This window comes from Pelodiscus sinensis, chromosome 2 (assembly GCF_049634645.1).
Source record: "Pelodiscus sinensis isolate JC-2024 chromosome 2, ASM4963464v1, whole genome shotgun sequence".
Classification (NCBI taxonomy): Eukaryota; Metazoa; Chordata; order Testudines; family Trionychidae; genus Pelodiscus; species Pelodiscus sinensis.
In genome coordinates, this window is record NC_134712.1 from 181,041,633 (window position 1) to 181,066,013 (window position 24,381).

Here is a 24,381-nt window from a genome sequence, read left to right on the forward strand (position 1 = left end):
ATACCACCCAGGGGTGTTAGAGAAATCTTTGATCTGAATAAAGAATCAGAACATTTATTAAACTATTGATTTTTGTGGTTTTATGTTGATACTGCATTTTAAAGAAAATCTCATTTTACTTATATTTTGACTAAAATATTCTGAAACGTTTTCGCCTTTCCTTCTAGGTAAAAATCCAAACAAATCTCTCCCCATCCCCAAACTCTACATCCTTTTAAAGATAGAAATGTAGCCGTGTTAGTCTGGGGTAGTTGAAGCAAAATGCAGGACAATGTAGCACTTTAAAGACTAACAAGATGGTTTATTAGATGATGAGCTTTCGTGGGCCAGACCCACTTCCTCAGATCAAATAGTGGAAGAAAGTAGTCACAACCATATATACCAAAGTCTAATTGATCATGCTCAGAGTCTAATTGATCACCATCTTTGGGGGAACAGTTCTTTTCCACCACAGGTTATATTGGCTGAGACTCTGAGGGTTTCTCACTTTCATCTGCAGCATGGGGCATGGATCACTTGCAAGTTTAAAGCAGTATAAATGGTGAATCATTTCCAACTTGAACTATTCAATGTTTAAGGGACTTCATTAAACTCCGCCAGAGATTAGGGGTCTGTTTCAGAACTGGGAGGGGTTCTGTGGCCGGCAACATGCATTAGGTCAAACTAAATGATCATGATGGTGTGACGGCATATTGGGGTTTCCCCATCTCCTGCACCCCCGTAGTGGCACTAAGACTCCACCAGCCAGTAGAATAGAGGGAGTTTATTGCTTCTCCAGGATACAGCACAGCACAGATGTAATCCAGTTACAGGGCTAGGCCTGTGATGCCTCAGTTCCCCTTGAGATGGGGGAGACTGGGCCCTTAAATCCCAGCCCCCTTGCTCAGGCTGCTTCCTCCATGATTCCAGACAAACTAAAAAACTCTCTTCCAGCCCTGCCCCCCAGCCAGGTGTTGGTCTCCACCCTTCTTCCTTTGTCTCCCTCCCTGGGAGGCTGAGCCTGGGTGTCTGTGTTAATACACATTTGGGGGAGTCAGTAAGAAACTCTCATCACAACACAGGGGGATCCCGGGTCACAGAGTAGACAGCACCCCCACTACATCACAGATGGTCTTTTCTGACCTTATAGACCTGTGGTCACCAACCCGTCGATCGCGATCGACTGGTCGATCGCAAGGCGTTCGGGCACCCCCATTTTCCCCCCCACTCCCGAGAAGCCCCACTACCTACCTCTTGTGTAGTGCTGGCTTCCCGTGGGGTAGACGGAAGTCCTGTATGAAGCCCATGTCACTTCCAGGGGTTCTGGAAGTGCGCGGGCTGCTCCCCTCCCACAGCTCTGTTGCGTGCTGGGGGAGAGGCCGTCGGCCCTGGAGGAGGAGTGCCGGAGGGGTGAGTTGAGTGGAGGGGTTTCCCTGTGCTGCGGGAGCAGGGGTTGGCCCCGGGGTTTGGCTGCACTGCGGGAGGGGATGGGGGGCGGGGGTTTGGCTGGGCCGCGCCATGCTGCAGGAGGGGGGTTTGGCAGGCGCCCACGGGAGTGGAGTGGGTGGCGGGGGTTGGCCAGGCCAGGCCGGGCCGCGCCATGGGAGAGAGATTTGGCCCCGGGGCAGGTACCCGCAGGGGTTTGGCCCTGCCGCGGGAGGGGAGGAGGGTTGCCCCCAAGGCAGGCTCCCGCGGGGGTTTGGCCCCTGGGCAGGCATGCGCAGGGTTTCCCTGCGCTGCGGGGGCGCGGGAGGGAAGAGTCAGGCCTGGAGGAGGCATGTGCTGGCTTCCCTTCGGGGGAGGGGCGGAGAAGAATCCTGGGAGGAGCAGATGCAGGGGACTCTCTGCTGCCACTGGCACCCCACCCCCTGTCCGCGCTCTCCAGACCCCATTCCCCTGTCCCCAGCTACAGAGCTGTCCCAGAACCCTGTCCTCTGCCCTCCCAGCACCCTGTTCCCTCTCCCCTGCCCCTAGCTGCAGAACTGTCCCCACAAAATGTAGAATTATAAATGCTTCATTTTAGATTTAAATAGCATGAATAAACAGACCATTTATTTCATAACTATAAACACGTGATTTTAATTTTATATATTGCATAATTTAAAAATAAACTGTTTATCAGAGTGTGTAAGTAAGGGCTGGGGATAGCAAGTGATGGACAGCAGGAGAATAGAGAGGGCAGGGCTTCAAGGAATGGGCGGGGTGGTAGATCTTCGCCTGTTCTGAGATTTAAAAAGTGATCTTCGGTGTAAAAAGATTGGAGACCACTATTAGGGTGTGTCGAGACTACATGCCTCCGTCGACGGAGGCATGTAGATTAGACAGATCGGCAGAGGGAAATGAAGCGGCGATTTAAATAACCGCGGCTTCATTTAAATTTAAATGGTTGCCCCACTCTGCCGATCAGCTGTTTGTCGGCAGATCAGGGCAGTCTGCATGCACCGCGGTCGACAAGGAAGCCTCTGTCGATCGGCACAGGTATGCCTCGTGAAACCAGGTTTACCTGCGCCGGTCGACAAAGGCTTCCTTGTCGACCACAGCGCGTCCAGACTGCCCTGATCTGCCAACAAACAGCTGATCAGCAGAGTGGGGCAGCCATTTAAATTTAAATGAAGTGGCGATTATTTAAATCGCCGCTTCATTTCCCTTTTTCGAATAAACTAATCTACATGCCTCCATTGACGGAGGCATGTAGTTTAGACGTACCCTTATAGACTATTATCCAGAATTACAAAAGATTTCAGTAACACCATAAAAGTAGTTTTTCAGAGAAAAGGACACACTAGCCAGACAGATGTTAAAGGACCATCACCCACTTAAGTAGCCATTCTCTAGTAAGGGGGAAAGTATAGACAAGGAATTTACATTTCATCATACTGAAGCTGAAAGAAGATGCAACCAATGAAGTTTACAACTATGGGGAGACAAAACCTTTGCTTTTAAGTTCACTTAGTTTGTTAAGGCAAGCTAATACCTCTTTTGTGATCAATCTTGGCTTTTGGGCATCTATACTTGTAATTGCTTGTTTAGTTATAGAAAGATAAAACGTGAGGAACTATTTGGGATAGCAAAGCTAGTGCATATACCATTTTCCTTTGGTGAAGTGATAGGCTGTGTGCTTGCATTGTTTACTAGCATTCTGGACAGTACAAAGTGTGTATTTCTGATTTGTAAGGCTGCAATTACAGTCCATTGGATGGTTCAGGGCAACTGCCCTGGGCCCCGTGGCTTCGGAGGGCCCCCACACTTCAGGGGGATGTACGGCCTGGGATGTGCAGGGGACAGTAGCAGTGCCGCTGGCCCTGCCCCACTCTCAACATTGCTTGGGAAAGGAGGGGTTGGGGGCTTTAGGAAAGGGATGGAGAAGGGGTATCCTGGGCCCACACACCTCTAGGAATGGCTTTGGCTTGGATTAAGCCTTTTTCAGGTGCTTCAGACCCCTAGAATCACTGTCCATTTTAGTAGCACATTGTTTTATGGCATTTGCTGTCAGTCTGGTTTGGACAAGTGCAGGGATTTGAACAGCAAACACTTTTAGTAAGTAGTTGATCCTAAAGAAGCTTCACTTGCCAATAGTTGCAGACAGCAGCCTAATCCTTAAAGGTGCTAAACATCCTCAACTCCCATTTATTTCTCTGGGGATTTTAAATGCTCAAATACCTCAGAATAGGTTCCTATTTAGCCTCACGGCTTTCCCTCAAGACTCTCATTTATTTCCTGTTTCCATACAAGGATGCTGGGAGCTGTTCTTAATTTTTACACTTAAAATGTGCATTTGAAGGGCCAGCTTACTGTAAGGCATTTGAGATGTGGCTTGAATTTCAACTGCTAATACGTAAGATGATTCAGCAAAAGAATTTATCCTAGAAGGAAACCATTTAAGGTTTCAAGTAACAGAGAGGTAGCCGTGTTCACTGCTTTTGCAGATTCAGACTCATGCTCCAATAAATCTGTCAGTCTATAAAGTGCCACAGGACTCCTCATAATTCAAGGTTTGTTTGATACCAGTAAGCACAATTCCAGAAGAAAATCATTTTGGGTAAGTATCTCCGTATGTTTTACCACGTGGTACAATGAGGCCCTGATCCAGAGCCATAATATGGTACCATAATACTTCTATATTATTTATTAAATCCAGAACTCCATATTTACTGTAGTTTTACCATAATTTAGCTTCTGAACCACTACAATTCACGTAACCTCAGGCCTCAGACTATGTCTATACAGTACTACAAGCCTCTTGCAGAAGAGCAAATGCAAATGGAGTGCTCATTTGCATAGGTCACACTCTTACATTTCCTCTTCCTTTCCCTTTTGTGCAAGAGGTTTTTGCACATAAAGTGCTGTGTAGATGTCGCCTTTTTGCACAAAAACACCCTTTTGCACAAGAACCGTTTTTGAGGAAGAATGGCTCGTGCAAAAGGGGGGTTTTGCACAAAAAGGTGCCATATACACAGCGCTTTTTTGCGCAAAAACCTCTTGCACAAAAGGGAAAGAAAGAGGAAATGCAAATGAATGTTCCATTTGCATTTGCTCTTCTGCAAGAGGCTTGTAGTGTAGACATAGCCTGAGGGATTACAACTTAAAAATTGCCTGAATAAATTTGGAATTAACATAATGTGACTGATGGGACACTTGAACTACCACTAGTTATTTGCAGAAATATTTTCTAAGGAAATTCAATGAGAGTAAACAGCTCAGTTAAGGCAAAGATTACCACAGGCTTCAAAAGTGATCCTAAATGAAAATATAATATGCTTTCTGTCCCAAAGCACTAGTTTTAGTATATGACATGAGGCAAACTTCTGTTTGAAGCCATCTTGGTAACTATATTACGGAGTTAGCAGTACTTTCAAGAGGTCACTTTTAATGCTGAAGTTCTTAGAAATATTAGAATAGGAACCTTTTCATGGGACTGTATCATTTTCTTCATGCATTCCTGAAAATGAGTCACTTGTAGTAATGGTTGCTTGTGGTTAGATATGGCTAGATAGAGGTTATGGAGCAGGGGTCCGTTTGTGTGCAGCTCCAGCCCCTGTGCAGAGAACTGGCACAGCAGACCTTGAGTGAACCACTCAATGACCACAAGTTGAGTCAAGAGTTGAAGGCACCTAGCCAGGGTTATTGTTAGCAAAGCAGTGCTAGTATTCGACTGACTATTGGACCACTGATACATGTGTGCCCATGACAATGGGCCAGCTCAGGGAACAGCAGGACTTTCTGTTCCTCCCAAGGCCAAAGATACACCCTCAAATAATTTTTTATGTCCCAATACAAACAAGAGAGTACTGCCCCCTTCTGACATAGTAACTAGTCACATCAGGGGGCAGTAATGACAGTAATCAGTCATTACCTTGTGCATGTTGGTTTGATTAAAACATGGGACCTTCTACTACTCAGCTATTAATTTAAAAGCTAAAGGGCAAGAATTCACCTCCCCCCCAGGACCAGACCGAGCCATTCCAGCACCCCGGGCAGACAGTTTAATTGCACCCTGGGTAGGGGAGGGCACATGCAGAACCCCGCCCCTGCGCCAGCACGTGGGAGAGGGTGCATGTGCAGCCCCAACCCCCATTCAGTGCGTGGGGAGGCCGCGCAGAACTGGTGGCGGCAGGACGCATGTGCCCAACCTGGCTACCGCTGCTGGTGCGCAGTCTGGGGCCACCCAAGCCTAGCCGTGCAGGGCCCCGTGGGCAGGGGGGGGGGGAGGAGGGCGGAAGGGTGCTGCTGGCCAGCGCTGCAGGGGTTAACGCGGCCCCCGCCTCGGGTGGCCGCTGCAGGGTGGCCACTGGGAGCTGCTGCAGCCCACGCCCATTACAGCTGCCATCAGGCACCCCCCGTAGGTTGGCGCCCCACGTAGCTGCCCGGCTAGCCCATGCCTTAATCCAGCCCAACCCCATACATTAATAGCCATAAAAGGTGAGAAAAAGAACTGTGGCTTATGGGCTTTCTGGACTAGTCAGATTTCCAGCTAGAGGCTTGCTTGTGTTTTGGGGAGGAGAGAAGATGGGGCTCATCTCAATGAGATTTGATCTCAACTCCTCGTTGGCAGCTATTTCATCACTATCTACCAGGAGACTCCCCAGTTTAGGCCATGTGTCTCAGACTCCTTGGCTTTATCTTTACAATCATTCCCAATCAGAATGGAGCTCTGGACTCTTTGTTGACAAGAGAGTAGAGCTGGGCTCCTGCCGAATTCTTAAATTGCCATTCTTAGGGAGACACATAGGGCTTACCATTTGTTAGGTCTCCGCATACAAAGATCAGGTGAATCTCATGCACGGACAGCCAAGATTTGATAAAAGTGGCGGCAATATGCATGGCGTTGGACTTACATGCATGTGTGTGTGCGCCTGTGTATACACACACACACACAAGTCCAACACCACATATAGAGTAACTCTGATTGGACTACAAATAAGCCTACAAATTATTAAATGCAACAGATAGGAATTAAGGATTTCAGTCTCTCTTGCCCCTTTGTTTTCATGTGATCAGATTAATAAAAGATCAAAAGGGATACTTTGAATTCCAATCTGCTCTCCTGCACAAAACAGGCCATACAACCTCACTCAATTTCTGCATCAAGTCCATAATTTCCACTGGAGCCATAGTTAGGGTTGCCAATGCTCACACTTTTGCTCAGAGTCTTCCAGAGGCTCCCACAGCCAAACCAGGAGATGTCAGGTGCTAACAGTCCAACATGGCAGCAGAGTGAAAGCAGTCTCCCATCCTGCTTTCACTCTGGTGCCATGCCCCGAAATGGCCACTAATCTCTGCACTCGCTGAAGGGAGGACTAGAGATCTCCATACACTGTCTCTGCAGCTACTATTGGCTAGGAACTGCAGACAATGGGAGCTGTGAGGATGGAGCCTGCCCTGCAGGCTGCTGTGTGCTGAGACCCCCTGCCTAGAAGGAGCTGCTGCCAAAGGTACCTTTGGGACCTGCAGCACCACCTGGGATAAGTGTGAACTCCTAGCCTCCCTTCAAACCCCTGCCCCAGCCTAGATCCTGCATTCCAAACTCAAACTCCTTCCCAAAGCTTGCACTCTGCACTTTTTCCTACACCCAAACTGGTGAAGATGAGTGTGTGTGGAAGAGCCAGTGGCAGAGTTCGGACCTTGGAGAAGGGTTAGGACGGGGGTGGGGCAAGGGTCTTTGGGTTTGCACAATTAGAAAGTTGTAATCCTAGCCATTGTAGCTCCCAAAGTTATCCACTCATCTCTCCATATATATTTAAAAAAAAAAACTTTTCCTGTGGGATGACAGAGTGATGTTATCATGTCACTTGGTGTCCCATCTGCCTCCTCCCTCTCCCCCCTCACTGATGCAGCAGGACGCAAAATCTCCCAGTTTGAGCCAACATCTCTGCTTCTCTCTGCCACTTGGAATTGCTATTTTAAATCAAGCTCCTACTCCTTTCTCCACTCCCATCCCACAGGGCTTTCAATGCCAAGAAACATGGCACAATAGCCATGACAGCCCAGGGCAGAAGGGGGTGCAGTGCTGCGGACAGCAGCTCAGGGACAGGAGCAGGACTCCCAGACAGGCCCACGTGCCAGTTGCAGGCTCTTGGGAGCTCCCCCACCACCAGACTCTTGGGGAGACAGAGGGCAGCCCCTGACTGCCTGGAGTCCAACTACCCCAACAGTGATTCACCCCCCGCTCCTGCCAGTGGCTGCACTTACCATGGCTGCCAGAGCACCCCCCGAGCCACCCAGGGGAAGTCACTGCAGCAACCTATCAACTCCTTCCCCTTCGGCTCCCAGCAGGTAGATGGGCGGGCAGCCCCGGTCTCTGCAGGCAGGGCTAGGGCAGTGAGCAGCTCAGGTGGGACTGCACAAGAGGGAGGACAGAGGCCCTCCGTGCTGCTGTTTTCCCCCACCTCGAGAGGCTGCAGTGCCCTAGAGCTCTGCGTGCAGACTACAACCTGTGCCTCACTGTTCCCCGTGCAGGGAGTGCAGGCACCCCTACAGGAGCGGCCCTAAACTAGCTGCCAGCAACTAGCACCCTAGGCAAACCATGCAATCGGCACCCCCACCACCAAACCCCTCAACAATATTGCACCACCATTTGGCGCCCCATTTAACTTGGTGCCCTAGGCGACTGCGTAGTTCGCCTATATGGATGGGCCACCCCTGCACCTCCCTTCTCCCTCCCACCCCTCCCCCAGCAGATTGCACAGAGAGGACAGAGCAGCCTCCAGAGCACAAGCTCTGCCCTACTAAACATAGCACTCAGGCTGCCTCCCCTCAAAGCCCCAGCCTCCTTGCCCTGCCCTCAAGCTGCCTCCCCCCCCTCCAAGATCCCAGCCCCACACCAATCTCCCAGCCCCCCTCCAGCCTTTTTGCAGAGTCCTCAGTCAGTCCCCTTGCCCTAAAGCAGCTTCCTCAGAGCCCCGCCCTCACACACCCAAGTCTCCCTCAACACACACAGCTCTCCAGCCTCCTCAGAGTGCTCAAAACAAGAGCATCCATTTCCCCAACCTCCTGCCTCCCTCCTCCCCCACCCCAGTGTTCCGGGGGAGCTGGGGCTGCTGTCTTAGCTGTGGGGGATGGGGGAAGGGAAAGAGACCCAGTGCTGACGCGATTGCCAGGGGGAGGGGGGGGGGGAAAAAGGAGCCAGGGCTGGTCCGACCTCAGCTCTGCCTGATGGCCAAAGTAGGAGGGGTCAAGTCAGCAGACCAGAGCTGCCATGCCTCAGCCTAGGGATGTAATAGTATAGTCCCGTGGTCCCCAACATGGCACCCGCGGGGGCATTTGCATGCGCCCGCCAGGTGCTCGGGGCTGGCCTGGCCCCAGGCACATGGCGCGGCGCTTGCGGGGGGGGGGGGGGGGCGGCCCCGGGCGCGTGGTGCTTGCGGGGGGGGGGGGGCCCGGGGCGCGCAAGTGTCCCCGCCCCCTGGCGCCCGGCAGGCGAACAGCCACGCCCCCTGGCGCCCGGCAACCTCAAAAGGTTGGGGACCACTGGTATAGTCGATTAACCGATAAGCTTATAGATCAATGCTATAGACTACACGCATTTTCCCCCACTCCCACCCCACATCCCTTGCCAGTACATTTTTTAGCAGGCTGGCCAGCAGCCGCTCAGTCCCAGCTTGCACTGGGTCCTGGACCTAAATGCAGAGCCGCAGCGGGGGTAAAGTGTATTAGCCGAGCTGCCTGCACACCTGGCTCCTTAGTTCCAGGAGCTCAGACTTCAACCTGACCCTCCCTGGTGGCTGGGGTAGGGAGGTGAGCTAGGGCTGCCTACCCCCCGAGGGGAGGGGTTGGTAAGCATAGCAAGCAGGGGGTGCAGCCCACCAATTAATTTAAAATGGAAAAATATCAGTTGCAGCCCTAAGTACATTCTTCTCATATTAAATTGTTCAGCAATAAAAAAAAATTGCGCCTTCTTTCTATCTTATTCCAGATACTGGATCTTTGTAGGTTCTTTAGCCTGTGACCCTTTTCTGATGGTTATCAGAAATTTCTTTCCCTTGTAGGCAATCATGGACCAGATACTGGTTATTTGTGTTGAGCATTATACTTTAGAAGATGTTAGCTGGCTCTTTTGATGGGGGGGGGGGAAAAAGCCAGCCCAAGAACAATAAGACATGATGAAATCTAGCGGGGTGGAAGTGGGCTAAGGTGAGCTGCGCTCTCTTGTTTCAATCAGGGCCTGAGAGTGACCTGCATCATCTGAAGATTACAGGGAAGTGTTGTAGGTATAGTAGAGAGCAGTATAGGCACAGACAAGTGCCTGGTTCCAGTTCTGTACTTTCAGAAGGAACTCACACGAAGACAGAGCATTTATATGACTTGTGAAGAGGTGATGGTATGGAGTAATGGGGTGGGAGGATGTTCACCAAACCAGCTAGAATACAGCTGTGTCAAAAACACACCTATTGTGAAATCAAGGAGAACTAAGTTTTTCCTTTGGATTACCAAATTTTGTCCAGTCCTGCAAATTGCTACATACAGAGTGATACCCACACAGAGTTCCTTGTACGGATCAAGGGATATCTGCAGAAGTTCATGGAGTATATATACTTGAAGTATCACTGAACAAAGATAACATTAGCTAGCCAAAAATAAATGTTGACTGTGGCTTATCGGGAACAAAGGCGATTCCTCTAATCAAAGCTGTTGTATTTTTTTTTCCTTTATCAAGTCAGATTCATGCATGTCATAATTACTCTTAGGACTCAGTAGGACAGCAAAAGGATTGAATCACATAACTATCAATTCTTTATAAATTGAACATTGACTGTACATCTAATTACCCGTGCTGTCAGTTGTCAACACATAATGGTTCTTCCATTTTCCTTAATGAAAGTCTTTTCAAGCTGATGTTAGCTAGGAAAGAAAACAAAGCCTGTAGTTGCTCCTGTGACAGTGTTTTATCTGGCTTCTGCAGCAGGGAGTATAAATTTACAGCAATGTTTTAGAAATGGGTAACCTTGGAATATTTTTCAAGAGTCATGTTCTTAAATGGTAATTTATGGGTCTGGATAATATAATCAAATCAGCAATGAGGTAATATTTTGTCTTGCCAGATAAACTGAAAAAATAGTTCTTTGGAGAAAACACATTAGAAACCCTGCAGATACCCCATGAAATAAAGTGGCATAAATTATTTCTATTGTATTTGTTCAAAAGTATGGAGATTTTTAAACCAACACACCACATTTAAGACTTTATAAGCCTGACAAGAAATAATTGGCTAGTTTATAAAAATACTGTGACTATCAGCAGGGGGCAAAATGAATTTTTCTAATTTACCTACTTAGAAATTGGGTTGGAACAGGACTACACTTCAATAATATTAAAAACTACAAATTCATAGATTCTGCTTATTCACTGAGGAAAGGGTGGCTCTTGGTAGTTTTCAGCTGCTATTTTGGGATTACTAACATTTATCCCTGAAGCTAAAGTCATTTAACTTGGAATAAGAAAAACTGCCTCCATGCACCCAAGTGTGGGTGCATGCGTTTCCCTCTACAGTTCATAATCTTTTGCTCTGGTATCTTCAGATTTCTTACATAGATTATATGTACTTCTTAAGGACAAAAATAAAGCAAGGAAGAATTCACTTGTATTAGGATACACTACTCAGACGGAGTCAGAGGCTGGTCTGGCATGTCAGGAAACAGTGCAGGATCAATGTTAAGAGTATTGCAACTGACAATAGTAACACCTTCTAAGGAACCTAATCTCAGTCATACTTCAAGACATCAGAGTGTAAAATAAAATATTAAAAATGTGCTTTAAGATACTTGTACAAGAAATAGCAATTGCTTTGTCTGAGAGGCTAGAAGGCTCATTTAAATTGCATTATGTCATAATCACAACTGCAAAGAGAGGCCACTTAATTCTCAAAGAACCTCTGGTATGTACTCATAATGTTCATGTTTTCATGCATTTTCTATTGACTCCATCATCAGATCTAGTTTTAATTATGCATGACAACATTTGCCATAAGAAAGCAAGCACCAAATTCATTCATGAATTTCTTCATTACCTACTTAGAATACTATTTTGGTTAGTCAAAGCTATGATTTATGAGACGTCCTGATCCATTTGAATATACTAGGTGAATGAGCAGCAAGTGAATGGATGAATTTTTGAAGACCACAAACAGAATAATGGAGATACTGAATCAGATCAGGGCAGGGCTCCATGTAGTCCACTAACCTGTGTCTTGCATTGTTCTGTACCAGTTGCTTCAGAGAAGCAGACAAGAAATACCATAGTAGGACATAGTATAAATAATGGCCACATGGAAAAAGCTCTTCTAACTCTGTTAAAGGATAGCCCATACCTCAACAGCTGAATATCAACTTCTTCCAATCTTGTGTTCTTGTCCATATAACTTTTAATAATTCTATTAAGCTCTTTGCTACAAAAGTGTAATTGAGGTCCTGAGCTCCATTGACTATCATGTTCTCAGTAGACACTATATATTTCATAGCTTTGTGACATTCTGTACCTTGGGGGAGCACTCTGTAACCCCCATATTCCTCATCTGGCTATAACTGCAGTATTGCAAATAAAGCATGTTGTGCGAGGTATCAGGAGAAAGAAATATGACTTTCAGCAGATCAAAACCTATCTAAATAAGAATACCATTAATTCATCTGAAACGTGTTGTATGGGTTTGGGAGGCACCCAGATACTAGCTCTACCGAGACAATGACAAGGGAAGTAACCAACACCTGGGCGGATGCTGTTGAAGGGATATCACCAATAAGGGAACAACAATGCAATGACTCATCTGCATGAAACTACATCAAGGGAATTGCTGAACTTGGCTGCAGGACTCAAAAGATATAAGAAGGTATTAAATATATATTTCATTTTAAAAGTATACAATCTGTTCTAACACACTATTGATTTATCAGTTTCAATCTGAACTTGGCTTTATAGGATTACATTACTGCACTACTACTGATAGGTTGCCTGAAAATGTTAGGAGAATTATTCATCAGTATCAATGGAAATCAGACCAGACATGCCTGGACTTGTATTCTCCAACCACATGGACTAAGGGGCCCATGCTTGGCCTTTTCTCCTTTACCCACCTCCACTGCAAGCAATCAGGACACAGAGGACTAAAGGTTTCAACTGAGGAGACTGGCCCACATTTCAAGGGTGAAATATGTGTTCTAGGGTCTGCAGTATCCAGTGGGGTAAGAAAAACAGCTTGATCTAGTTGTTGCCCAGTCTGATCAGTTGAGAATTTAAACTGCAAGTTTATATCACTTAACACCATCTTTTATAGTCAATAAATTTATTTTACTGTTTATCTTTACCACTGACTTTGTGTGATGTGTGAAACCTGAACAGATTTGCCATACAAGGGCTGTGTATATCCACTTTCCATTGGTTCACTAATTCATCAACTAATAAATTACATAATATGTTCCTAAGTACAGCACTGGGAGGATTTGGCTCTGGTGCCTGTCTGTGTGATCCAAGGGCAGCTCTAGGAGCATTCATGCAATCTGTGTCAGGCTCTACATGTGGTTGTACTGAGTGATACCAGCATCTGGAGGGGTTGCTGCTGGTCACTAGTAAGGCATTGTGTGAGATACCCCAGGCTGAAGAGAGTTCAGGGGGGCATAGTGGCCTCACTGTCCCAGACTGCACCTGGGGCGGGAGAAGGGGGGGGAAAGCGGGGGAAAATCCCATCGCAGCTTTACTTTTACTAATGTGGTTCGGGTCTGAATCCATTGATACTGATCAAAAGGAAATAATTATCCTAAATTTTTCAGGCAGCCTGTGAGTAGCAGTGCAGTAACGTAATCATGTAAAGCAGAGGTGGGCAAAAGAGCTTCCATGGGCCAGATCTGGCCCACTAAGCAGGTTGATCCAGCCTGGCCGCTCCCCCACCCCCAGGCCAATTAGGAAGTGTCACACACTCCCCTACCCTCAAGCCCTGATTGGCCTGGGGGTGGGGGAATGTGCGAAGCCTCTTCCCACCCTGCTAGGGGCAAGGGTGCTTAATGGGAAAGGGGGGAACAAAGAGGTTCCCCCACCCCCACACCAATCATGGTCTGAGGGTGGGGCAGCCCTTAAGCATCCTGGCCCCTCCCCTTCCGGGGTGGCCACTGGCCAAAAATTATTGCCCACCCCGATGTAAAGCCAAATTCAGATTGAAATTGATACATCAATAGCACATTGGAACAGATCGAACACTTTAAAAGTAAAATAAGGTGATATTGAATACACATCTTTTCTTGACCATGTCAGTGAACAGCAAACATATTACATTTACAACATAAATGCACAATAGAAAGTTTTCCATAAATACAGCTTGGTAAGTAGGATAAAAATATTGAATTAGATCGTGTGAACACTTCTTTCAGTGGAATGGATATCCACTCTCCTCCACCACATACATACTGTTTGGAGCTGCAGTGCCGAAAGTATATTGCATCTAAAAGCCTTCTGTATTTGAATATTTCAGATCGACAAAAAAAGCTTCATTATGATACTGAACGATAAGTTCTGTTGCAGTTTTCAGTCACCTAGTCATTTGTGAATCTTAGAAGTATGTGGAGAACAGCCACAGTCAAGTTCAGCATTCCCTGTGAATCATACAGAGAAGGTTTTGCTTGAATCATAAACATGTATACTGGATTATAGACTAAATTCCATTTCACTGGTGTATGAAGCATAACCTAACTCGTAGAACAAGAATTTCCCGATCTGAACAGAAAAAAGTTCAGGTAGAAGGGATTCATCAGCCATTCTGATCTGGAGTTTTAATTAAGTTGAGATCAGAATGAGTGAATACAGAAACAGCTGTCAGCAAGTTTTTTTGTTTTTGTTTTGTTTTTAAATCAGATTAGCAAGCCACTGGTGATATTTATAAAGAACAGGCTTGTTCGCAAAAGCTCTCAAACAAACCCCAAGTATTTACACTGCTAGAAAAAGAAAAGGGACCCTCAGAAGCAAAAACTTGTCCTAAACACTATGCATGGCAATCCCCACAACATAACTAGCGACTTAAAGAAGGGTTAGTGTTTTAGAGTCAATGAAAGGAAATATGCCTTCGCTGACTATCACCACATAAACATGGGAAATAAACCAATCAGAAAACACACTGGTCTTTTTCTATACAGAGTTAATGTTTTTATAATGGCATAAAAGTGTAGAGAGGGGAAAGACATGAACACTGCCCCATCAAAGATAGTTTCTTCTCCTCCACACACCATCACTCGTATTTTTGACCAAAATATCACATTAAAAGGATGCATTGTTTAAGTCTGCTGATCTTTCAGTAAGTCCACAGTGCTATGAAGCCAATAGTGTTTTAGAGAGAATAATTGATTTAGCAGGAATGAAAGATTTCAGGTCTTGTTACCAGCATTCAAAAGAGGCTGATCACATACCTTGATATTGATCATATATTGAATGACGACACAGAAGTTACCAGTGTAGCTCCAATGCCACATGTGCCTCACCCCCATCTCTCCCCCCCAACATCCTTAAATTAGCAGTCAGGGTTGGTGACAGACTTCACCAGGCATCAGGCAATGGGGTGGGGAAAAGTTCCGCTCCAGCTCCCCTGAAGAGGCAGGGCTAGAGGCAGCCAGCCCTTAGTGCTGAACAGGGCTCCAGTGATTTTTAAAGAGCCTGGGGCTCCAAATGCTGCTGCTATAACCTGGAGTCCCAGGCCTTTAAAAAAAAATAAAATAAAAAAAGGGGAGGGGCAGATCCCTGGACAATTGTCTCCATTGCCCCCCACCCCAACGGTCAATGGCCTTGCTAGCAGTAGAGAAAACTAACAGTTTCATAAGTCTAAAATCAGTGGCATTGTTGTTGTTGTTTTTTTTTTTTAAGTGTGAGCATCACATCAGAAGGGAGAGGGCTTAGCGAATCGTTACAAACCTACTGCTAAGAGTCTCATCTTTTTGCTCCCTGCCCTGTCAGAGGCAAGAAGCAGAGTGACCTGACCCCAGCCAGCTCCACTCCCCTGGCTCACAGCCACTTTGCTCTGCTTGCTGCTGCATTCACCAGTGGCAGGAATTCCTTCCCCCAAGCCCTTCCCCCAGCAATGCAGCTGTGAGCTATCAGAGCTCAACAGGCTAGGTCACTCCACTTCCCTGCTGCCAGTGAGAGCGGAGGGGGCGCCCGAACTCTCCCGCCAGCTCCAGCCGCACCCCCCCACTTGCCCTTGAGTCTTGTCACTCAGGGATGGAGGCTTGGGGCAAAGGGTGAGTGTGGGGCACGAAGTGGAGCAATGCAGCTGGGAGCTTAGCAGGATGAGGTGTTCTACTTCCCGCCATTGAGTGCAGGGGGGGCACCGTTTCAGATTTTGGCATGGGGGGGGGGTGACCTGTGCATGCCATGATGGGGGTGGGGACGGAGTGAGAGTATGGGGGCATGGACTGAGGACAGTGGCTTCAGCAGTGTGACTGAGCATGCTCAGTACAAGCCAAGCATCAAATGGGGAGGAGGAAACCAACCCCATCTGCCCTCCCCCCACGCACACTCATCTCTATCCAGGGACTCCCAAGGGACTGGAAAACTACTTTTTTGGGGCAGACAACTTAGCTGTTAGCAGCCAGGAGCACTGTATCTACTTTCTATATAAAAAGTAAACATGAAATAAATACTTTACCCACTCAGCTCTAACTCTAGCATATTCTGACAGCTTGTGGCAAGTCACTTAAGGGACACTCATTAACCTTAAAATGTTAATGTATGTTCTTACTTTGTTACTAGCTCTGTTGGGAGAGAGCCCAGTAGTCTTGACTGGGTCTATATCTCAGCTCTGGAAGGGGATTGGGGTCTAGTGGGTTATAGCAAAGGGGCAGATACATTTGGGCTCTATATAAGATCATCAGAAGGGCCATACTGGGTCAGAACAATGGTCCTTTTAGCCCTATGTCCAGTCTTCAACAGCAGCCAATGCCAGGTGCTTCAGAAGGAACAAACAAGGGAGGCAATCATCATGATCCATCCACTGTCACCCATTCCCAGCTTCTGGCAAACAGAGGCTAGGGACACCATCCCTACCCATTCAGGTTAGTAGCCATAGATGGACCTATCCTCCTTGAACTTATTTTGTTCTTATTAGAACCCTGATATAGTTTCGGCCTTTCCACCATCTCCTGGGCAGAGTTCCACAGGTTGATTGTGAAAAAATAATTTATTTTGTTTTAAATCTGCTGCCTTTAAATTTAATAGTGTCAGTTTCTTGTGGTATGTTAGTGAATGAACGAACAACATTTCCTTATTCTATTTTTCCACACCATTCATGATTTTCTAGACATCTAACATATCCCCCCTACTCTTTAGTCATTTATTTTCAAAGCTGAAGTAACCCAGTCTTGTAAATCTCTCCTCATATAGAAGCTGTTCCTTACCCTTAATCATTTCTGTTGTTTTTCTGTACCCTTTCCAAATAACCCATCTAAAAATATATATTGTGACCAGATCTGAATACAATATTCAAGATATGGGCATACAATGACTTTATATATATGCAATATGGCATTTTTTGTCTAATTATCTAGTCCTTCCCTAATGAGTCCCAATACTCTGATAGATTTTTAGTTTTTAGACTACCACTGCACATGAACAGATGTTTTCAGGGAACTATCAACAATGGTTCTAAAATCTGAGCAGTAACAGTTATTTTGTACCTATAGTTAGGATTATATTTTTCCATGTGCATTGCTTTACTTTATCAACAATGAAGTCCATCTGCCTTTGTGTTGCCCAATCACCTAATGTTGTGAAATCCCTCTGTAGTTCTTTGCAGTCAGCTTTAGATTAGTTTCTCTTCTCCCCTTTTTCAGGAAGATTTTTGAATTTAACACAGTGATCTATATGCAGATCCTTGCAGCACAATGCTCTTTCCTCCTCTTTCCCCCTATCTTTTAAGTGGAATACCTAGCAATGTTTTCATGATGATCTAATAAGCCTTCAGTTACTGGAATGCCCAGTGTCTTGTTATTCTTAATCACCCTGCCTTCCTTTTTTATTTTTTAGAATAAACTTCCTGCCCCAAAGGCAAAGCTGCAAGCAGCTCAAACTCTGTTATATTTAAAAAAACTTCCTCTGGTGTCAGGGCATTCAGCTTTAAGCATGAAATCCATGGGGTTCAAATGCAGGAATAGGGGCTACTGGCCCCTAGCCCCCCATAAATTGTGCCTGGGGGCAGACCCTACTGCCAGCTTCAGGCACCCCAGTACTCCCCTGGTTCTGCAGGGCCGTAGGTAGTTGGACAAACAATATATAGGATGGGACATCTCTACCCACTGATTGCTGGTTCTTTGTCCTCACATGGTGTGTATGGGCTGTTGGGGGGGCATGTGACCCTATGTGCCCCTCCATGTCACCCTTGATTGCAAATGTCTCAACACACTTCCATTAGCATAGCAAAAGCTATCAAAAATGTGACTAACCATTCTTTCTGCTAGTTTGAATGGAGGCAAATTGAAGAACTGAATTGGCTATAAATATGACATAGTAAAGCAATGATGCATGGGGTTTTTGTGATCCTTATGAAATAGGCAATGACTGGTTAAAAAGCCATGGACTCAGGCCCTAACTGCTGTAAGTGTTCAGTAGTTACCTTAAAGCTATTCATTATCTAAAGTGGCCAATTTCCCCCCTCACAAATAGGTACATTGCTCATGTGAGGATATTAAATCACAACTGCCATAACAGAACAATGACTTTAGAAATCATTACACCTGAACTTCAGAGCCCCACATAATAGTTCATCTACCTCTCAGGGGTGCTGGTACAATTTGTATAGCACTGGTACAGAAAGCCAATCCACCGAACTGTAAACCCTGCATATGATGGAAACCACTTCAAGGCAGGGGGTGCAGCAGTACCCCTTGCACCCCTAGTTCCAGCACCTATGAGGTTACAGCTGAAGAGGTTTTTCTTTTTTACCTTTAAGTCCTCTTTCCTTTCAGTACCAATTTAAGTTTTCAATTGCATTGAGAAGAACCTTTCTGTAATAGGAGAAGTGAGATGTAGGTCGTAGATTATCCATACTTAAAAGAGAGCCAACTAGACAATTCTTCTTGTCAGGGCTCTGTTAAATAAGCTCCCCATGCTGGAATTTGAGATCTCAGTGCATTCCTCCCCCGCCCCTTCCCCATCTTCTTGTAAATAATGGTAGTCCTTAGTTTTGCACACATACCCCTTTTCTGAAGTGCAACTGGTGATAACCAGGAGGTCAAATGCTGTGTCTACAACAACCAACCAGCGTTAAAATGACAAGAACCGAAAGAGTAGGGCAGCCACACAGAATGCAAGTCACTTCTCTGGCAGCGATCTGAATCCTATTTCTAGTCAGAATATTCTACTGCAACAGTTAGATAGCTGGTGACTTTCCCCATCCCCCTTACTACAGAGGTTAAATCGCAGTTCCTTTTAAAGCTTGCTTAACTTTAAAGAGAGTTTGGAAGTTTGCTGTTTCTAGCATAATTCCCCCCCCCCCCCCCCCACACACACACCTGCTGCTGCATTTCACCAACTGCAAGGTCAACTTCACTTTTGTTCCATGAACAATCTTGTTATTTATCGGTCTCAAATTCACAAGCTATTTTATTCTCCCTTCTATAATATGGAACTGCTGGATGTCAAATGCTGGGGTTATAGTGCATAGCAATTTAAGCTCATATAAAGCTTAGGCTACAACTAGTGCCTTCATTTTGAGTAATACCTGCAATCATTTTTTCTTTCAAGTTACCATTCTTCCTTTCCTTCAACTATACAAATTTGATCAGACAAGTAGCAGCATTCTTCTGGCTTTTATGGTGAATGTCAAAAACAGTGAGAGATTTCTCAATTCAATGTCTTTCTTAAATAGGATTCTCTGCTTTTAGAACAGAAAATTTCTGCTAGAAAGGACAACAACTTTGAAATGCTAAAGGGAGGAAGGGGTGCTCAGTAAAGTGACAAATCCTATAGTCTTCACTCAGAACACTATAGTCAATGAGAATTTGCTGGGCAAAATTATTTTAGCTTTTATTCAGGTAAACCAGGGGTAAGGAATGTAAGGCCTGAGGTCAGATGTGGCCCTCAACTTGCCTGAATCTGGCCCCCAAGGCTCAGGATTCCCCCTCCGCCCCAAACCTTGTGGAGTCTGTGCTTGTGTTCCAGGACCCTGCAGCTTTCCTGCTGGGCTGAAGCACACACAAAAAAATCTACTAGCCTGGGCTCCTGTGGGCTCTGGTGTGGGAGGGGAATGTGGGGAGTGTCTTTCTTCTCCTCAGTCAGGGGCCACATCTCACTTGTATGTGGCCCCCAACCAGGCCCAGCCAAAGAGTTTGCAGGGTCCAAGGCAGCATGGCTGAGCCTCACAGTCGCAAGTGAGTGGCCAGGTGGGCGGGGCCAGGAGCTGGGCAGCAGAGGGCCCTGAATGCGTGGGGCCCAAGGCAACCACCTTGCTCTCCTTGCCCAAAGGCCAGGCCTTCCCCCAACTGATTTTTTTGTGGGTCAGTGGCCCCCCCAACCCCAAAAAAGGTTCCCTACCCCTGAGGCAAACTCACTGGCTGTCCTACTATCAATGCAGTAAGCAAGAATGAACTAGAAATATTTAGTCCTTCAGCACTCTGAAGTCTAGCTGAATGCAAGGGAACCAATTTCTTGTGTGTTCGTCTCAGTAGAAATTTGATAGAAATATTTTGCCTTTTCTAGGCTAGGTCTACACCACACTGATCCCAGGTCTGGGGAACCCCATGCCCACACTGCAGTGTAAACCTGGGCTTAAACATTCAACCCAGGTCTCACAATCATGCTAGTGCATTCATACTGTACTATGCAGACCTTCTGATTCAGATCTGTGGCTTGAGCTGCTCCCACACTGCAAAACGGCAGTGTTTGGACCACAGTGTGAGTGAAACTTGGGCTCAGACACCCCTTCAGATCAGTTGCAGAACCGAAGTCCTAAGTGTTTACTGATCTGACAGATATTTGTGTCAACAGTAGAGGGATTTGGACTCAAATCTGAGCCTGAGCACACGTGTACTATGCAATGCAGACAAACAAACCCTACACAGGCCTTCCTGGAAGGCCTTCTCTTTACTAGGTTAAGTAGTATAATTTTTCTGTTATTAGCAGTGCTATAGCATCTAGAATTACTTGTCCTGGACCAGGATCACAGTGTGCGATCTACAAAATATTGTTAGTTTTCAAGGATAATCCAGATCATAACCAAGTATCAGCGGCAGGCATGATGCAAGCAGCTATTTTGAATCCTGCTTGTGAAGAATACAATTTGTGTTCCTAAAGGATGGCTTGGCATGGGAACAGATAATAGTACTCCAGGGAGATTACAGTTGAACCCTGGAAGCTGAGTAGCAGATATCATCCCTTCAGCCACCGTGAAACTTGTTTAAGCCTGTTGCTTCTTGTACTATCATTAGAGGTCAGGAAGAACAAGTTTTCTCCATCCTCATGACACCCTTTTAGATACCTGACAACCACTATCATATCCCCTCTCAGTCTTCTCTTTTCCAAACTAAACAAGCCCAATTCTTTCAGTCTTTCTTCGTAGGTCATGTTCTCTAGACCTTTAATTATTCTTGTTGCTCTTCTCTGGACCTTCTCTAGTTTCTCCACATAATTCTTGAAATGTGGTACCCAGAACTGGACACAATACTCCAGCTTAGGCCTAATCAGTGCAGAGTAGAGCGGAAGAATGACTTCTCGTGTCTTGCTCACAACACACCTGTTAATGCATCCTAGAATCCTGTTTGCTTTTTTTGCAACAGCATCACACTGACTCATATTTAGCTTGTGGTCCACTATAATCCCTAGATCCCTTTCCGCTGTACTCCTTCCTAGACAGTCTCTTCCCATTCTGTATGTGTGAAACTGATTGTTCCTTCCTAAGTGGAGCACTTTGCATTTGTCTTTATTAAGCTTCATCCTGTTTACCTAAGAAAATTTGTCCAGATCATTTTGAATGATGACCCTATCCTCCAAAGCAGTTGCAACCCCTCCCAGCTTGGTATCATCTGCAAACTTAATAAGCATACTCTCTCTGCCAGTATCTAAATTGTTGGAGTTCATTAACTATGAAAAGGTGCATTTTAAAGGTGTATTTCAAGTGGTCAAAGAGGTAGCAAACAGAGCAAAGCAAGTTATTGAGAAGATCATACAAAGCATGCAATCTAAGCTAGATTCATTAAAAGCTAATTCCAAAACATTTCTCATCCTAGTTATTGCTTCAGGCAGAGTCTGTCCCAGGCCAGGTAACTCAGTCTAGGTCCAGCAGTTGTCCCTCTCCTGCCCTTGTTATAATCCTTTTGTTTCCAGGTGTTTTCAAGTAGCTCTTTGGGATGGGGAGATAGAGGTAAAGCAAACTGAAGACCCTCATTCTTTTCCTCCCTTGCTTTAAATAAGACTCCATGGGGTGGGAACCTTTGTTTAATCCCTCCTCCCCCATCTCCCGATGGAACAGTTCAGCAGCCCAAGGCACAGGCTAGGGGTTTTAAATTTCTATCAGCTAATCGAGTAGTTGATGGAATTTCCATCAAATACTCAATTAGTCAAGGGGTGAGACAAGGTGCTCACTCTCCCAGCTGTGCCTCTGCCTTTTAAATGTAGTAATAGCCACCCACAGCTTTTCCTACATTTAAAGACAGAGGTGCAGCAGAGAACCCGGGGCAAGCAGGGACTGCTTGAGTCCCCACTCACCCCGGGCTTCTGCTGTGCTGCCTCTGCCTTCAAAATGTATCAAGGAGGCCCACATGGCTCTTGCTACAGTTAAGAGGCAGAGGCACAGCAGTTGAACCAGTGTGAGCAGGGGTCTGTTTCAGTCCTCGCTTGTGCCATTTCCTGCTGATCCTCTGTCTCTCCTGCCACCACTCCTGCCATGGAGACAGTGCTGGGGGTAACCGGTTTTTAAGATGGCTTCTCCTCCCCCCACTGCTACTGATAGAGAGGCAGCACAGGGGGAAGCAACTAGTCGGGTATGCTTATTGGGTAGTCGACTAGTCGCTTACATCCCTAGTGCAGGATAGTATCAGGTGACCAGATCATCTGACTCCATCATCCATGAGTCAGCAGCAGTATGGAACATTCCCAGGAAGGCCAAGCCAATTCATAGTCCATTATGGGGATGTTAAATATTGGTTAACTGAATAGTCAATTAACCTCATGAATTCTTATTGGTTACTCAACTATTCTATAGTCCCCGGGGGTGGGGCCAGTAGCCAGTGCACTCCAGCCCCACTCCTGAAGAGGCAGCAGCATGGCGTGCCAGATGGGAGCTGTGAGGTGAGCCAGTTTAAAAACTAGCTCCCCTCATGGACCAGGTGCCTGTCACCCCACCTTGTTGCCTCCGATACAGTGGCAGCAGCACGAGGTGGCAGCACACCCTCTCTGGGGGTATCGGTCTGACCTCCCAGACCTGATGTGAGCTGGATCTGAGCCAGGCTGCCTGCCTGGCTGGCTCCTAATACATTTTAAATGCAGAGCCACAGCAGGGGTAGGTCCTAGTGGACCACAAGTTGAATATGAGTCAACAGTGTGATGCTGTTGCAAAAAAAGCAAATATGATTCTAGGTTGTATCAACAGGTGTGTTGTAAGCAAAACTCGTGAAGTCATTCTGCCGCTCTACTCTGCACTAGTTAGGCCTCAGCTGGAGTACTGTGTCCAGTTCTGGGCGCCACATTTCAAGAAAGATGTGGAGAAATTGGAAAGGGTACAGAGAAGAGCGACAAGAATGATTAAAGGTTTAGAGAACATGACCTATGAATCCAGGCTTCATGAACTGGGCTTGTTTAGTTTGGAAAAAAGAAGATTAAGGGGGGACATGATAGCGGTTTTCAAATATCTAAAAGGGTGTCACAAGGAGGAAGGCGAAAATTTGTTCCTCTTGGTTTCTGAGGACAGGACAAGGAGTAATGGGCTTAAAGTGCAGCAGGGGAGGTTTAGATTGGACATTAGGAAAAAATTCCTAACTGTCAGGGTGGTCAAATATTGGAATAAATTGCCAAGGGAGGTGGTGGAATCTCCCTCTCTGGAGATATTTAAGAACAGGTTAGATAGACATCTCTCAGGGATGGTGTAGACAGAGCTTGATCCTGCCTTGAGGGCGGGGGGCTGGACTCTATGACCTCTCGAGGTCCCTTCCAGTCCTATTATTCTATGATTCTATGATCTATGATTCTATGATGCTGGCCATCTTGCTAAAAAATTTACTGGCAAGGGGCGTGGGGTGAGAACACGTGAAGTCAATAGCATTAAACTATAAGCTTTTGCTTATCGGTTAATTGACTATACTATTACTTCCTTAGTCCATTGTAATATCTGATGGACCAAAAGATTGTCTTTTTTGTTATAGCTACTGACGTGTCAATACTGAAAATGACCCAAAGTAGCAAATATGAAATAGATCAACAAGTCAATCTTCCTAACTTCAAATACAAAAGTGATGTAGGCATACAAATGTGATATCACGTTCAGTAAATTATAACCTTGCCAAAGATATCTTGCATAATGCATCTCAGTTGTCATTCATAAGCATATTTTCATAAATCATATGGAATGCCACATCACACCTCCCATCAAAAGCATTACTTCTATTTATCAAAGATGTCATTTACACAACTATTCTACCCACCTGAGCAGTGAAGAAAAGAAAAACTGGATATGTAATTACTTGAGGGGGACAAATACAAAGCCAGAGGAAATTTATTAACACTGGCATGCCAGATCATAAGAATAATTGTTGTAGGTATCCTGCAACAGTGAGCCCATAGCTCATGCTCAAAGAAAGAATAATAAAGTCATCAACACAAGTGGTGCCCTCAGTCTGAGAATTGGGCATTTCTCCCAAAGGCTTAGGCAGGGGAAGGCTCTGCCTTCACATACCTCCAGCCTGACCCCACCCACATCCTGCCCCCAGAATGCCTGCTGTACATGTTCTGGGG

The 24,381-nt window shown here is 46.0% G+C and overlaps 1 protein-coding gene across 2 annotated transcripts in view; it reads right to left on the bottom strand.

Moving 5' to 3' along the window:
- ATP2C1 (ATPase secretory pathway Ca2+ transporting 1) overlaps nucleotides 1–24,381 on the bottom strand; it is a 122,098-nt gene that overhangs the window by 92,931 nt on the left and 4,786 nt on the right. The window contains exon 1 of one of the 2 annotated variants that reach the window (XM_075921931.1): nucleotides 14,859–14,878. The exons of the other annotated variant lie outside the window; for it this stretch is intronic. Coding sequence (XP_075778046.1) covers nucleotides 14,859–14,873 — 15 coding nt within the window. The 5' untranslated portion in view covers nucleotides 14,874–14,878. Of the gene's footprint in view, nucleotides 1–14,858; nucleotides 14,879–24,381 lie in introns of those variants that run through there. 2 annotated transcript variants of the gene reach the window in all.